An 18,281-nucleotide genomic window follows, 5' to 3' on the forward strand; every position below is an offset into this window, starting at 1 on the left:
CAAAATTGCGGGGGAAAATCAAATTGAAAAATACTAAGTATTCATAGTTCTTTCATACATGCTTATCTTACTGTACATGTCTTTGTTATTCACTGTAAACATGTTATACTATCACAAAACTATTCTCTTGTAAATCTAGACAGTGCTAGAATTGACTTATAAAACTATATAAAGCTGGATTATATTTTTCCTGTGATTCTTCTGAGTCCATTGATTAATTTTCTTTTTCCATTTTTTTTAACTGACCGTTTTGAAGAAAGTTTACACTGACACTGGCTTCAAAAAAATTCCCAGTTCACTGAAAAATATACAGGAATCTGATGTACGGTAGTTGTATTCTGTTTATATAGTTCATACGTGTTTTCGTTTCTCGTTTTTATATAGATTAGACCGTTGGTTTTCCCGATTGAATGGTTTTACACTAGTAGTTGTTTGGGCTCTTTATAACTTACTGTTCGGTGTGAGCCAAGACTACGTGTTTAAAGCCGTACCTTGACCTATAATGATTTACTTTTATAGATAGTGTATTTGAATGGAGAGTTGTCTAGTTGACACGCATACCACATCTTAATTCCTATATCTATACACAACTCACAATTTTGCCGTGTGTTTAGGGACTTTCCGATTTGATTTTCCTCTGCGTTCTGTATTTTTGTGATTTTATTGGTTTGATAAAATCATAAAATATTCACATCACTGATAACCAATCTTCATAAATGCACATATAAATACTGATAATTCCTCTTTAATGCACGCTTATAATGCATCCTCGTTTGTCACACTTCACTGATAATGAATCGACATACCCTATCATGTGTGATGATATTTTCACATTTAGATGTAATGGATCGTCACCAATTAAAAGACTACTAACGAGGATTCTGATAAATTCACACTATTTTAATAATGAATCGTCACCAATTAACAGACTTTTGACGAGGTCCTGATAAATTCACAGACTGTTGATAAGGATTCGAATTAATTCCCACTTTTCTGATGATGATACCTCACCAATTCAAAGAAGATTGACAAGAATCTGGCTTAATTCCGACTTCTTTAAAGATCCTGTTCAATTCAATAAAACAAAACATTTCAAATAAATTTAAACTTTGCTTCGTCCCTCTTTAGTTTACACATAACCGATTTTAATATAGTGTCAGCATATCAATTAGCCGTTGATTTTTCTAGAAGATTAGCTGGTCATCTTACTTAGTTTTGACCATTGATTTAAGCGATTTGTATTGTATTTAAATATATTTTACAACATTGTCCAGTTGAAGACACAGTATGTGATGGGTTTTTTTATATGTTAATATCATCAATTGGAAAGAATACTAGTTTCAATTACTGCACGTAAAAGATAACTGCATTTCTTCCGTTTCTTGCTGTGGTTAAGAAGCTTCTTTGGTCCAATCCATCTTCTTTTCATTCTGAATCACCACAAACTAATGTTGTTAGTCAGATAGGTTTAATAAACAATAAATATGTGTTGGATTATAAACATGTGGGTCTTAGTGTACAGGTCTTTTTGCACTGAATCATTCTTTGTTTTGTTTTCTTACAGCTAAAATATCTTTTAAGGTAGATCACAAGTATATATTTTTTGAGACAGAATTTTTTTATAATTTGCCAAAATGAAGATTTTACTATGCTCTTTTCAAAAATTTAATAAAAAGTATGGGTCACCGTGCTATTTTTCAAGCTATGAGGCGTTGAAAATTGCCAAAATTTGGTTAGTTTGTTCATGAAAAAACACATTAGTGTGCATAAAAAAAATTCTATGAGATAGAATTTTGAAATAAATTGTGAGAAGAAAGGTTTCATAATATGTTTTAAGAAAATAAAAAGAAAACATGGTGTCACCGAACTTGTTTTCTTGCTACAAGTAAAATTAAAAAATTTCCCTATTAGCCCCGTATAAATGTTGTACTAAAAGAGTTATCTCCCCTTAAATGGCACATTTGAAAAAAAATATTTTAAAACCAAAAGAAATTATATTTGTTAAAATATTTTAAATGATACGATTAATTAACAAGTTTTCTCTAAATAAAAAAAATAGTCTAACTATTGAATTGCAAATCTGTCTCCAAATTTGCAGATTTAGGCAAATAACTAGACCGATTTTGTACTGTGATTGTACAATCCAAGATGGCGGTATACCATGAATCTACCTTAAATATTTTATTGTCCTTTTTTTTAAGAAGTTGACCAGTTACATGTATGTAAAGGTAAGATAGTATTACAAACATACCAAATTCCAAGGAAATTTCAAAAAGGAAATTCCTTAATCAAATGGCAAAGTTAAAACATGATTAGATAAAAAATAATAACAAAAATAGTCGTGTCAAAAACATAAAGAGATGCTTTTATTTACTTGTCTAATTGATAGAAATCTAAAATTTTAACAAATTATGCATTCTAACATTTATTTAAAAAAGAATATGTCCTATATTCTTTTGTGGTTTTCTATTTGTGATGTTATGATTTTGTTTCAGAAAAAGGGAGAAGGTTTGGTACCAATAAAACGTTTAATCCCGCTGCAAATGTTTGCACCTGTCCGTAGTCAGGAATCTGATGTACAGTAGTTGTCGTTTGTTTATTTCATTTATGCGTGTTCCTCGTTCCTCCTTTTTTATATAGATTAGACCGTTGGTTTTCCCGTTTGAATGGTTTTACACTAGTAATTTTGGGACCCTTTATAGCTTTTTGTTCAGTATGTGCCAAGGCTCCGTGTCGAAGGCCGTGCATTGACCTATAATGGTTTACTTTTATAAATTGTTATTTGGATGGAGAGTTGTCTCAATGGCACTCACACCACATCTTCCTATATCTCTTTATTCTATCTATACATTTTTAAAGCAAAATTAAATTTACTAGAATAGTACAGATGATGGGTATATGTTGTTTTATAGAATATACAGACATTTTACGAATTAATACATATTATACATTCTTGTTTCGTTAACATCTGTTTGAATATGCTGATAAGAACACGTTTCGTTGACATACTTAGTCAGATACTTTTAATCGAAACAATATTTGATTATGAATTATAAAATTACAATATATTTTTTTCATATTTACAAAGGATTATGAACAGGCTACAAGTGTCTACATCAATCTGTTTCCTAAATTACTATTGTTAAAACAGATTTAATGCAAAAATATTTTTTCGACCGACACCTTTTTGTTTTATTGTTAGATTGTATTTGTATTTGAGTATATCTCATCTTAAAAAATAATCAGTCTTTCATTAGTATTTTGAAATGTATTGAATTAATTTGATTCTGATATCTTAAACAAAAGTAAGTTAAATAAGTATTCCTTCTGTTTTTATGTTGTCAACGGATTTGTATGTTATATATGTTGTTCATATTTATGCCGTCCCGTCTACGACTGAAGTTATAATGTCTGTTATATGTGTTAATATTACAGCTTGGAAATACACCATTATTTATCGCTGTGCAGAAAGGGAACTTACAGATAGTCCAATACCTGATCTCCGTGGGCTGTGAAAGAGATGCACAAGACAATGTAATTATGATTTTTATTTGATCCTTCTCATCTTTACTGTGCATAAATCCAAAAGCATGTTGTAAATCAGACAACTTTAATATATTCCTAATATAGTTATACACAGTATCTTGTTCCCTTTTCTAGAATGTGACCGTCCAAGTTATACTTGTAACAGGGTTTATACTAACATAGGCAACATGAACAATGTAACACGTGTCATTTTATTTGGCTTATCAACTTTTATCCGATAAACATAACAAATAACTAAGTTTGTGTTCTTACAAAATTATGTAATAAAAATTAAAGTGTTCTGGATGAGAAGATGTTGTATTAACTCATCTTTGAGTTATAAAAAAACATGATACAATTTTGTAAAATAGTGTCTTAGCTTACTCGTTGTAGCAAAAGGAATTTATTTATTGCGTTGTTTAATACCATTTTTTTTTTACAATAAATGAATCTCAGTCATATTAGACGTTTTGAATTTAGTTTTGTGATATTTTTTCTAAATTTTTATAATATTTCACCGCCATTGTTCAGAAGAAGATGATAAGAACAAGTTGTGGTATATTCTTAATTACACAATATCATTAAACCATTATTTTTTATATTGAAGTAGTGACTGGTAAATTTCACTAACATCTATTTCACGTGAATTTGAATTCATGTGAATCTAACGTGAAATTCTCAAAAATCTCATCTCAAACATTAGTTTCATGTGAATCTCTTGTAAACAAAACTCATGTAAATTTCACGTGTAAATCACATTCTATTTTTTCATGTAAAATTCAGATAAACTTTTAAAACATCTTAATTAAAAATATATGTTAAAATTTAGTGAAAAGTACAATTGTTTTTTTGTAAAATTCGTATGAACATTTTCCCAGTGAGATTCATGAGAATCTCTTTTAACGAGGAATTCACATGAACATGTTAACGTGAGTTTATCCATAATGTTTAGTGAGGTGAATCTCTTTTAACGAGAAATTGATATGAACATGTTAACGTGAATTTTATCTATAATGTTTAGTGAGGTGAATCTCTTTTAACGAGAAATTCACATGAGCATGTTAACTTGAGTTTTATCCATAATGTTTATTGAGGTGAATCTCTTATGAATTTTTTCACGTAAATTTCATATCAGATTCAGGGGAAATAATGTGAACAAATTTTGCCTGTCAACATGTATATTAGTTGGCGTTCGTGTCTTGGAGGTATAAGTCATAACTTTGTTGGTTATTACTATCAACGCGTTTGTTTTTCACTTTCAACGTGATGTATTTTACTACAAATGCATTGGATTTCACGTTCAACGTGTTGGTTATCATTTGCAATCTGTTGGTTGAAAGAACTAAGCGTTCATTCGTAAATCATACTGTATGAAAAACAAACTCGTTGTTTTTTTAAATTATAAAGCGTAATTTTTCTTTCATCGTAATCTTTGCACTTTTGTCAAACAATCAAAACATCTCTAACAAAGTTTGATCTAAATATATGGTACGCTAAAGACTGGACCAGTGGCAAGACTAAATGAAAAAATGCGAATAAATGTTATCCAAAGGAATAAAATGTTATCCAAAGGAATAAAATGTTATCCAAAGGAATAACACTGTATTGTAATTTTGAAATAGAATACGCTTCAATCATTTTATAAAAAAAAGAACCGGAAGCAAACACGTATTTACATATTAAAAGCTTACGAAAATGTCAACTGACTAACATTTTAAGTTTTGTCATGTTTACTTGTTTCGTCAAATTTTATCAGAAACAAACAATAATGACCGAGGTTATGTTCTGACAGAAACATTATGTTATTTAAATCTAAATTAACTTATTAACACAAAAGAGCTGAGAACATGGATGTATTAATTTCTTAGCCAGATAGAAGTAATCAAATGTAAATCATCTTTAAACCAATATACAATTATATCAAATTTTCTAAAAACATACTGTTTATGTGTAGTGTAAAGAGTAAACGGTTATCTAAATCAGTTTTTACCACTAATTTTAATGATATGTATTGCATTTATTTTTGCTTCACAATATTGTCAAGTTGATGACACAATATGTGATGTTTGTTACACATTGGAAGAACACTAGTTTTCTGATTGTGTTCGTATCTGTTGTTCAAGAAAAGTTGTGGTTGTTACACACTATTTGTTAAACCTGTATTTGTGATAAGTAGGTACGACACTTGCAAAGTTCACCAACATCAATTCTTTGAAATTTTCATCTCAAATTCACGTAAATTTTACGTGTTAATCACATTCTAAGTTAAAAATTAATCTCAAGTAACAAGAAACAAGAAATTCACATGAACATGTTAACGTGAGTTTCATGTATAAGGTCGTTTGAGGTGAATCTCAAATGAAATTTTCACGTGAATTTCATTTGAGATTCAGGTTTAATTATGTGAACAAGTATATCAGTAGGCATTTTTGTCATTGGCAGTATAAGCCATACTCAGTTCAAAAGCGTTGTTTATTTCTATCCACGCGTCTGTTTCACTTTCAAAGTCTTGCATTTTACTACAAATGATTGGTCTTCACTTTCAACGTATTGGTTGAATTTTCAATTCGTTGGTTGTAAGAACTAACCCTTCGATTCGTTATTCATATGGTATGAAAAACAAACGCGTTGTTTTTTAATTTCAAAAGTGTATTTTTTCGTTTCACATCGTAAGTTTTGCACTTTTGTCAAATAATTAAAATCTCTCTAACAAAGTATTATCTAAATAGGTAATGCTAAAGACTGGACAAGTGACAGGAATAAATGGATTTTTTTTTTATTCAAATGAATTATACTGTATCTCAATTTTGATATGTAATAGGATTCAATCATTTAATACAAAAACGAACCGGAAGCGAAAACTTCAATACATATTAAAAGCTTACGATAATGACAACTGACCAACATCTTTTGTTTAGTTTTTGAATATTTTCTTGAACAGTAAATAATTATTTTTGCAGACTATACTTGAGGCATGCCCGAGTTTTTGTGTACGATATTGTGAAAGTTTTGAACAGTCATATCATGTTAATGACGAGTATTTGCGAAAAATACCAGTAAAGAGGATGTTAAATTTCGCGAGCCGTGTGGCGAGGGAAGTTCATTTTCAAGACTGGTAGACCTGAACAGGATTTTTTCTTTTTTTTTCTTTTGCATAGACCCCGGCGGGGTAGAAAAGATAAACGATATTCATTTGATAACAGTAAATTGGTGTAAAATACAATGACTATCAACCAATCAAAATCCAGGGTTCTTACATAAAGTGTAATTGTTAATATTAAAATAAAAGTAAATAACTATGTTTGTGGACTATACCTGAGGTATGTCCGAACCTTGTGTAGAATATCGTTGAAGTGTTTAATATTGACCTTAAAGTAAGTCACTATGTTTGCGGACTATACCTGATATATGTCCGAGCCTTGTGTAGGATATCGTGGTAGTTTTATATATTGACATAAAAGTAAATAACTATGGTTGCAGACTATACCTAAGGTATGTCAGAGCCTTGTGTATGATATCGTGGTGGTTTTAAATATTTACATAAGATTAGATAACTATGTTTGCAGACTATACCTGAGGTACATCCGAACCTTGTGTAGAATATCGTTGAAGTGTTTAATATTGACCTTAAAGTACATAACTATGTTTGCGGACTATACCTGAGGTATATCCGAGACTTCTGTAGGATATCGTGGTGGTTTTAAATATTAACATTAAAGTACAAAAAAAACTATATTTGCTGACTTTACCTGAGTGTTATGCAGAACTTCTTTTCAAATTAGGTAACTTTGAATACTTTCATAAACATAAAAAATATATGAGCGGACTAACTGAGGGATGCCCGAGACCTGTGCAGGATATCTTTGTTAGATTTCAATTTTCCCGAAAGTTAATAAATTCATCGCTTGTTAAAATCTTTGATAATCGTTTACATGCATTACAATCGTTTACATGCAATACAATTTCTATGAATTTTGTTTTGAATTTTTTTTTCAAACATTAACGTAGTTTTCTCTTGCGATCTTTTAAACTAAAGTTTGAAATATGTTATGAAATATGAAATATGTATAAAATTATAATCCTGGTACTTTTGATAACTCTTTCTGAGTTCAAAATGTCAATGCTTAACTGGGTACCCTTGTCATTTCATTATCATCTTTTTTACAACACCAACTTTCGATTTCCTCTGTGAATACAATATCTCAATGACTGATAGTGTACCCTTGTTTTTTTTTTGTTATCAACCCTATTACAACACTAACTCTCGGTTTCCTCTGTCAATACAAAATCTTAATGATTAATTGTATATCCTTGTTATTTTATATCACCCCTAGTACACTATTTTTCGATTTCCTTTGTGAATACAAAATCTCAATGTTTGATTGTATACCCTTGTTATTTTTTTTATCAGTAATCTAGTTGCAATAAAAATATGTCACTAGAATAGTCTGAAAAAGTTGAAAAATTGGATCACTGTTTCTTTCTTAAAGTTTCTATGAATTTGAGGCAAATTTTCATATTAATAGATAGGAAAATACGCATGTTCCTGGTCAGTCAGGTCACAGTCAACGTCGGTTAGATAAAAAAAAAGTATCTTTTGAGCTAATAGCCAAAATTTAACTTTTTAAAAATAAAATATCAAGGAAATCACAACTTTAAATCGGTCAGGTCATTGTCAACGTTGGTTAGGTCACGTTTTCACAAACTTCAAATACTTTATTCATTTATTTTTATTCTCTTTTAGGTATTAAATCATGAAATATTATCATTTAAATTTGAGATTAATCCTTTTAGAAACAGAGAAGTAAGAAGAATTTTCTATTTAGTCCGGTCATTGATGATGTTGGTCAAGTCATTGTCAGATTACGTTTTCGAATTGTTTTAAACAACGTTATTGTGCTTTCTTTTGTCTGTGTATTATAGGCGGAATTTTTATCAAATATCAAATTTGAGATAAATCATTTGAGACATAAAAACAAATATGAGCATTTTCCATTCGGTTCTGTATTTGTCCTGTCATCGGTCCAGTCAATAGTGTAACTCATATTTAAACAATGTTTTGTAAGACACCTTTTGATCGGCTGACCAAAGCGCAAACCCTATGGTATGGAATAAAACTAACGGTGTAGAATTTAAAAGCAACGGGTTGGTTTTTCATGCTGATGGAAACAAATCAATGCGTTAGTTTTTAGAACCAACTCGTTGAAAGTGAAAAAATCAACGAGTTGAAAGTGAAAACCAACGAGTTGAAAGTGAAAACCAACCCGTTGAAAATTTCATAAGGTATGTACATATTGCAATTGACACAATTTGATTTGATTGGATTGTTGTTGTTATTACGCTTCTGGGGTATTTGGAGTCGGAAAGATTTTCGATAGAAAAACTGACAATACTTGCCAATTAAGATTGGAGTCAAATTCATCCGGACGCCAATGATACGAACGGCCACTCATCCACGTATTACTTTGTGTACTGATATTATCACTTTGTAAACATCTGATATGGTTTGTTGATAAGTTGTTGATGAGAACACATGTTGGGTTGCATTTTGGAGATACATTTAAAAAATACTTGTCAGATTATAGTTGTATTAGTCTCCTCGAAAGGAATCAAGATACATCAATGGTATATACAGTATTCTTTACAAATGTCTATACTTTGTAGTGACAACTGTCGTGTGTGGTATTGTATACATTGTTTATATTTATAACATAAAATTGTCAGTATATGAATACCTTTTTGATGAATGATATGTATGTTGGTTTTACAGGATGACTTTACACCGTTATTGTTTGCTGTACAGAAAGGATACATAGAGATTGTAAAATACTTGGTGACAGCTCAATGTGATAGAGAGGCAAAAACCAAGGTAACCACATATATCATGGTATCCTACTTCTCTTTATATTGAATCAAAACAAATGTGTTGTTAATCATACAGGTATAGTGAACAACACATACTTCTTAGTAAATATAAAATGTCTTGTTTACTTGTCTCGTCAAATTTTATAAGAAACAAACATGAATGACCAAGTTTGTGTACTGGCAGAAACATTATGTTATTAAAATCTAAATTAACTTATTAACACAAACAGGCTGAGAATATGTATGTGTTAATGTCTTAGCCAGATAGAAATAATCAAATGTAAATCATCTTTAAACCAACATACAATAATATAAAATTTTCTAAAAATATGTGTAGTTTTTGAAAGTAAACGGTTATCTAAATCAGTTTTTAACACTACTTTTGATGATATGTATTACATTTATTTTTGCTTCACAATATTGTTAAATTGATGACACAGTATGTGATGTTTGTTACACATTGGAAAAACACTATTTTTCTGATTTGTTTCGTATCTGTTGTTCAAGAAAAGTTGTGGTTTTTACACACTATTATTTACCTTTATGTGTGACAGGTAGGTACGACACTTGCAAAGTTCACCAGCATCAATTTCTCGTAAATCTCATCTCACACAAGTTTATACGTGTAATCAGTTAATGCATGTTTCGTGTGAATCTCATTTAAATACTCAGGTAAAATTTACGTGTTAATCACATTCAATTTGTTCATGTACATGGAGTTTCAAATAACTTAAGTTAAAAAAATTGATATGGTCAAATTAAATGAAAAATACTTTTGTGAAATTCGTTTAAAAAATTTGCCCGTGAAATTCATAAGAATTTTAATTAACGAGAAATTGACATGATAATTTTAACGTGAGTTTCATGCATAAGGTCGTTTGAGGAGAATCTCACATGAAGTTTCACGTGAATTTCATGTGAGATTCGGGTTTAAATATGTGAACAAATTTTGCCTAATAACAAGTATATCAGTAGGCATTTTTGTGATTGACAGTATAAGCCATACCTTATGACAGTTCCAAAGCGTTGGTTATTTCTATCCACGCGTTTGTTTTCACTTTCAACGTCTTGCGTTTTACTACAAATGTCTTGGTTTTCAATTTCAACGTATTGGTTATCATTTTCAATTCGTTGGTTGAAAGAACTAACACTTCGATTCGTTATTCATACGGTAAGACAAACAAACGCGTTGGTTTTTAATTTCTAAAGTGTAATTTTTCGTTCCACATCGTAAGTTTTGCACTTTTGTCAAATAATCAAAATCTCTCTAACAAAGTATTATCTAAATAGGTAACGCTAAAGACTGGACAAGTGACCGGAATATATAAAAAAAAAAAACAGTAAATTTTATTCAAATGTCTCAGTGTTGAATTATAATAAAATTCAATCAGTTAACACAAAAACGAACCGGCAGTGAAAACTTCAATACATATTAAAATCTTACGATAATGGCAACTGACCAACATCTTTTGTTTAGTTGTTTAAATATTTTCTAGAACAGTAAATAATTATTTTGAGGTATGCCGAGTTTTTGTGTAGGATATCGTGAAAGTTTTGAAGAGGTTTATCATTTTCAGGAGGAGTATTTGCAAAACATACAAGTAAAGAGGATGTTAAACTTCGCGAGCCGTAAGGCGAGGGAAATTCATTCTCAAGAATGGTAGACCTGAGCAGGATATATTTCTAAGTTTTATTTTTTTCCAAAATTCAAGAAAGGTATCGCTTGTTAAAACGTTTGATAATCGTTTACACGTGTTAACTTTAAGCTATTCCTATAGATACAATACTTTCTATGGGATAATTTGTTTTTATATGCTTTTTAACATCCACGCAGTTTTCTATTGTGACCTTTAAATCTAAAATTTGAATTATGCCAGAAAACTAGTATTAGGTGATACACAAATTTGTGATTTGTATTGAAACGTTACTTTGACATATTTAACTTTCTTATGTGAATACAAGATCTCAATAACTGATCATGTACCCTTGTTATTTTATTACCATCCCTATTGCAACACTAACTTTCGATGTCCTCTGTGAATACAAGATCTCAATGACTGATTATGTATCATTGTTATTTTATTATCACCCCTGTTACAACACTTACATTCGATGTCCTCTGTGAACACAAGATCTTGTTACGGCCAGAAATCGCCTTTAAATTGTAGCCAACAAAAGACACAAATCAATAGTAAAATTTAACAATATTTAATATACAAAAGTTTACAAAAGGTATTACACAAATATTACTGTTAACTTAACTGTCAAAATATGAGTCCAATCTGTTATCTTTATCTGTATCCGGAAATCTTTCGGAATCCAATTTGAATATTACGTTCACTACTAATGTCACAATCCAGTATGATGTTGTTTGTAGAATAAAAGTGTCAATCCAAATGCTGTGAATACTAATGTCTATCAATGTCTATGTCCAAGTTTTAATTATGAGAGTTTAACTTCAGTGTCTGTATATATAGTGTTGTCATGGAAAATTCTAGAACACTCTATAATGGAACATTGTGGAAAATCCTGGAAAGTTACAACGGAAGTTTCTGGAATAACGTAGAAGTTTAAATTACGCATCTTTTATAAGGATCATTCTAGAAAGTTCCAATCATTCTGTGATTGTTCCAGTGATTCCTAAACTGCACAGTTATAAGATTATTTGGTAAACAACTATCAGGCCATACAACACAAATTAGGCCAACATAAATAAACATAATAATTACAATATCATAACACCTCCCCCCTTAAAAGAAGTTTTAGTGTAACAAAAACTTATCATGAATAATATGAACAAAAATACATAATATATACAAAGTGATTTAATAAGCTCTAGATAAAGCATCAGCTATTACATTATCTTTACCCTTAATATGTTTTACAATTACATCATATTCCTGTAACAATAAACTCCACCTAGTCAACCTCTGATTCTTGTTTCTCATTTTATGCATGAAGGTGAGAGGATTATGATCAGTATAAACAAGAATAGGATATACAGTGGGATTCAAATATACATCAAAATGTTGAAGTGCTGACAACATTGCAAAACACTCTTTTTCAATAGTTGAATAATTTTTCTGATGTTTATCCAATTTCTTAGAAAAATATGATATAGGTTTTTCAACATTATCATCTGTCTCTTGATATAAAACAGCTCCTATTCCTACATCGCTTGCATCAACGGCAAGTTTAAATTGTTTTTCAAAGTCTGGAGTAATCAGAACTGGACTATTACTTAAAAGTGATTTGCTATTTTCAAAAGCTTTTTGACAATTTCCGCTCCAGATAAATTTAGAATCTTTCCGTAAAAGATGAGTCAATGGTTAAACAACAGTAGCAAAATTTGAACAAAATTTTCTGTAAAATCCAATCATGCCTAAATATCTCATAAGTTGTTTTCTATTTGTAGGAGGTGGGAATTTGGAAATAGCTTCCACTTTAGCCATAATAGGTTTTACTTGACCTTGGCCAACTGTATGCCCTAAATAATCAACAGTGGCCTAACAAAATTCACTTTTACCAAGATTAACAGTCAAATTTGATTTTGACAATCTATCAAAAGTATCATATAAATGTGTTAAATGCTGTTCCCAGCTATCACTACATACAATAAGATCATCAATATAAGCATAACAACAGTCTAAATCTTTTATAACATTATTGATCATTCTTTGAAATGTAGCTGGAGCACTTTTCATGCCAAATGGCATTACAGTATATTGAAATAAGCCATCTGGTGTAACAAAAGCTGATATTTCACGAGCTCTCTGTGTCAATGGAACTTGCCAATAACCTTTCAATAAATCAAATTTGCTCACAAATTTTGCTTGACCAATATTGTCAATACAATCGTCTGTCCTTGGAATCGGATAGGAATCAGATTTTGAGACTGAATTTACTTTTCTGAAATCAGTCACGAAACGAAAAGTTTTATCTGGTTTTGGCACAAGGAGACAAGGAGAGCTCCATTCACTGTTACTCGGCTCAATAATATCATTGTCAAGCATATATTTAATTTCTTTTCTCATAACTTCAAGTTTGAGTGGATTGAGCCTGTAAGGATGTTGCTTAATTGGACAAGCATCTCCGACATCAACATCATGACAAACAGCAGTGGTTTTGTTTGGCACATCTGGAAAAAGATTTTTATAAGAAAATACCAAAGTTTTTATTTCTTCTCTACGATCAAAAGACAGATGTGCAAGTTTTGAATCTAAATTTGACAAAATTTCTGAATTTTTCAATCTAACTGTCTCTTCCATAGTTTTACAACTAAAAATTGGTTCAATTACATCTGGTTTGTCATGATTGTTCTCAAATTTAACCATGCCTAAAGTGGCAACTGGTTTACTATCACATAGTACATTAGTACGCTCAAAATATGGTTTTAACATATTAATATGACACCCTCTATTTTGTTTGCGCCGACCTGGAGTTTTTACAATATAATTCAAATCATTAATTTTATTCTCTATTGTATAAGGACCACAATATTTAGCCTGTAAAGGATGTCCAGGGACAGGCAGAAATACAAGTACCTTATCACCAGGCTCAAAAAATCTGTCCCTGGCATCTTTATCATACCATATTTTCATCTTGTTCTGTACATTTTTTAAGTTTTTCTGAGCAATTTGACAAGCAGTATACAATTTTTCTTTAAATCTAGATACATAGTCTAAAAGATTCAAGTCAGTATGTTCAGTAAGCCACTTTTCCTTAATCAATTTTAACGGTCCCCTTACAGTATGACCAAATACCAACTCAAAGGGACTAAATCCAAGGGATTCTTGAACAGCCTCTCGAACCGCAAAAAGTAGAAAGTGAACTCCATCATCCCAGTCTCTGTCAAATTGAAGACAAAAAGTTCTAATCATGTTCTTCAATGTTTGATGAAAACGTTCTAAGGCACCTTGAGATTCTGGATGATAAGCACTTGATCTGTACTGAGCAATCCCTAACTGGTATACGACTTGCTGAAATAAACCTGACATGAAATTTGATCCCTGGTCGGACTATATAGACTTAGGAAGTCCTACTAATGTGAAAAATTTGATCAAAGCTTTGACGATAGTAGGTGTCTTGATATTTCTGAGCGGAATAGCTTCAGGAAAGCGGGTAGATGTACACATGATTGTCAATAAATATGCATTTCCAGTTTTGGTCTTTGGTAAAGGTCCAACGCAGTCAATTAGAATTCTGCTGAAAGGTTCGTCAAAGGCTGGAATAGGCAGAAGTGGTGCTGGTGGTATTTTCTGGTTAGGCTTACCAACAACCTGGCATATATGGCATGATTTGCAGTATTCTGCGACATCATTTCGAAGTCTGGGCCAGTAGAAATGCTGCAAGATCTTAAGGCAAGTCTTCCTTATACCTAAGTGTCCAGCCAAGGGGGTGTCATGGGCAAGACCAATAATTTCTTGCCTATAAACTTTAGGCACCCCCACTTGGTACATCACTCTCCATTCCTCCTCTGGGGTAGCATCAGGAGGCCTCCACTTCCTCATTAAAATGCCGTCCTGATGGTAAAAGCATTCGGCCACTTTGTCTGCTTCCTCCTGTGGTTGAGCCCGCTGGTTGAGCTGAAGAACCTCAGGGTCTTTATGTTGTTCTTCGAGTAAATTATTTCGGTCTAATGAATGGCTGTTTACATCTGGCCATGGCATAATAACATTTTTGTTAACACTAGGTGGTTTTATAATAGCCTTTTCTGAGTTACCAGGATCTTCAATATCAGCTATAAAAGTGTCAGAAAGGTCCATGTAATCAAACTTGTCTTCTTGCAAATTCTCATTTTGTTGTTTTCTAGCCATCGCCCTAGTAACAACACAAGCTGGATACAATTCAGCATCATCTTCAGGTGATTTAACATCCACCACCGGTTCACTGGTAACAATTGGTTCAGCAACCACTTTGTTCCTAGCTAGATCATTTCCTAGCAATAAGGTAACACCCTCAACAGGGAGATTAGGACGAACACCTACAACAACTGGTCCAGTTATCAAATCTGACTTCAGATAAATACGATGGAGAGGAACATCTATACAACCTAACTCTACACCTTGTAACAAAACGGAGGCACCAACAGAAGTCTTCTCGGACAAAGGCAACACACCTTCTAACAATAAAGACTGAGAAGCTCCAGTGTCCCGTAAAATCTTAATAGGCTGAAGAGTGGTATCATCAACAATAGAAACAAACCCATCAGACATAAAGGGTTTGTATTCCTCCATGTAATCACAAAAACTGGACTTAAAAGCCTGTAGCCCTTTTCACAAAAAATCTTAAGATAAATCTTAAGATTTAATCTTACGAATATCGTAAGAGAAATCTTAAGTCATTTTCACAAAGGCGGTCGTAAGATTATTTTTTGTCTTAAGAGTAATCTTAAGTTTTTATCTTAAGTAAGAACTTACGACTAATCGTAAGATAAACAATTGCATAGCAACCTTGTTTAACTTTCGTTTCACATGCGCAATGACGACTTCCGATTATCACTTATAGTCACCCCTTTGCCAATATTCTCAAATTACAATGTTATCAAAACCTACGAAAAAGAAACAATACGTATAATATGTTATACACGCTGCATCAATATGTAAAGTACACCACCGGCAAATTCCGGTGTACGATTATATATGTAATGAGTGGGTAAATTTTGAAAACAATATATAATAAATGTGTTAGTGTAACAGCTATGTTCCGTCAGTTGCTTTGTTCCGGCGGAACTTTTCAACTAGTTATTTCGTTCCGATGGAACTTTCCAACTAGTTTTTTTTATTCCAAGTATAGTCGAAAAGTTCCGGAAAAAAGAAACTAGTTGAAATGTACCAGAGCAATGCATTGTCATATTATGTGAACAAATAATTGTTACCGTGTAAGATATAAATCGATCACGCCCGCTTGGTTAGTACCTATATCCGCTGTACGATGATACACGGGGATTGCAGCTAGTTGACGGAACAGAACAACTAGTTGCATCGCTCCGAATATACCATATTTCGTCCTTTTTGTAGAAGAGGGGGAAGAATGAGATTCAGTATATATAAGAGCAAGTCATTAATCATTAATGATGTATTGTGGGGGACTAACAAACTCCCCCATCAAAATTTAAGTAGTATAGCTCACATAAAACGGAATAAGTTGCATTATCATGCAAATTTTGTATTCATAGCACCCTCAAGAGAGGGAAGAATACCCCCTCCTCGTATGGCTCTTTGCATCAATTCTCCAAATGGAACTTTGTGACTGGTTGATAAGTTCCGTTGACATTTTTGGGCTAGTTCCGGTTTTGACTTATTTACCAAATGGAACTTTCTAACTAGTTGATTTTTCAATTAGTCACTTTGTTCTGGTAAAACTTTTAAACCAGAAGAAGAACAAAGTAACTAGTTAATAAGTTCCTCCGGAACTTTTCGGCTAGTTAGTTCTTTCCGCCCGGAACTTTCCAACGTCGGAACAAAAGAGCATTTACATTAGCTTGTCACTCGCAAGTAAAACAGTAAAAGGCGTAACGGAAAAGGTTCGTGAACAAACAAGACGTGCAAATGCAAGAAAGCTATGGTACCGTTTGAAGTAAATGCAATTTTAAGCATACACGCAAGAATACAATTAGCGATGAATACTTCTAATATAAATCAACTGACTGCATGTGGCATCTATATTTAATGTTTATGTAGCCTGTAAATTGTAAAATTAATACATTTTTTGTATGCACCCCTCAATTTAGATAATTTTTTAAAGAAGACATTTTGGTATAGAGATTCCTTGTATGTTTCTTTTTTTTATTCTTAATGTCTATACTTCTATTAAAATCTAAATTAAGACCGGCAAAATAGCAAAACTCTATGTAAATCACTATTTTGCCAGAACCGGCAAAATAGCGCCAAGGAGGCTGTTTTCGCGGCCGGAGCACAAAGAGGTTCCGGCAAAATAGCCACTGCCTATTCAGAACATAACTGTCGCAGAAATTACGCCCTGCAACTTGCAAGATTTTTCAAAGATTTTGTCAACTTAAGATATATATGCTTGGACGGATTAAACATCTATATGACTGTATGTGATTAACAATGTGTACACGGTATATTGCAAGTAGAGTACTCAGCACTGAAAATTGCGAGAGTTAAAGTGAATGGAAACATTGATTTAAACGGATGAATCATATATATATATATATATATATATATATATATATATATATATATATATATATATATCTGCGTCGTGAATAATCATGTATCACGATGGGACACTGGACAAATCCATATATTTTCAAAAAAAATTGTGTTGATTTAGCGGGAATTTTGATAAAACAACTATACATACTAAAAAATTAAATTGAGAATGGAAATAGGGAATTTGTGAAAGAGACAAGAAATCGACCATAGAACAGACAACAGCAGAAGGTCACAAAAAGGTCTCCAATGCATGCAGTAAAATGAAAGCCATCATTGCTTAATGCCCGCGTCACACTGTCCCGATTTCTATATATACGATGGACACCCGAATGCGAAAATTGTAAGTTCGAACGAAGTTGGTCCTGATCTCGTTAAAATACCAAAAAAGTGTCAGAAGCAAGTACGATGAATAACGAAGTCTATACGATGATGCCGAAATTATATACGATAGCAAAAAATAGACAAACGAAGGTTAACCGAAGACGGGTATTTAAGCTTCATATCTCAGGCGAATAATCAGACTGACAAATTTATGGCTTTGGAAAATAAGTTTATTGATCTTAAACGTTCTTTAAGTTAATATATGTACAACCTTGAGTCTTGGTTGTGTGTAAGTGTTCGGGATTGGCGTAACATAATTTGCAATGTTTCATTCCATAGCGGACGTGATAGAGAACACCAAATTTGCTCATTTACTACAAGACGGAAGAA

The 18,281-nt window shown here is 31.9% G+C and overlaps 1 protein-coding gene across 1 annotated transcript in view; it reads left to right on the forward strand.

Annotated features, from left to right (window-relative positions):
- LOC143052947 (uncharacterized) overlaps positions 1-18,281 on the forward strand; it is a 605,057-nt gene that overhangs the window by 499,975 nt on the left and 86,801 nt on the right. Inside the window, exon 12 of the mRNA XM_076226129.1 lies at positions 3,436-3,534. Coding sequence (XP_076082244.1) covers positions 3,436-3,534 — 99 coding nt within the window. The remainder of the gene's footprint in view (positions 1-3,435; positions 3,535-18,281) is intronic.

Source organism: Mytilus galloprovincialis, chromosome 11 (genome assembly GCF_965363235.1).
Source record: "Mytilus galloprovincialis chromosome 11, xbMytGall1.hap1.1, whole genome shotgun sequence".
NCBI lineage: Eukaryota > Metazoa > Mollusca > Bivalvia > Mytilida > Mytilidae > Mytilus > Mytilus galloprovincialis.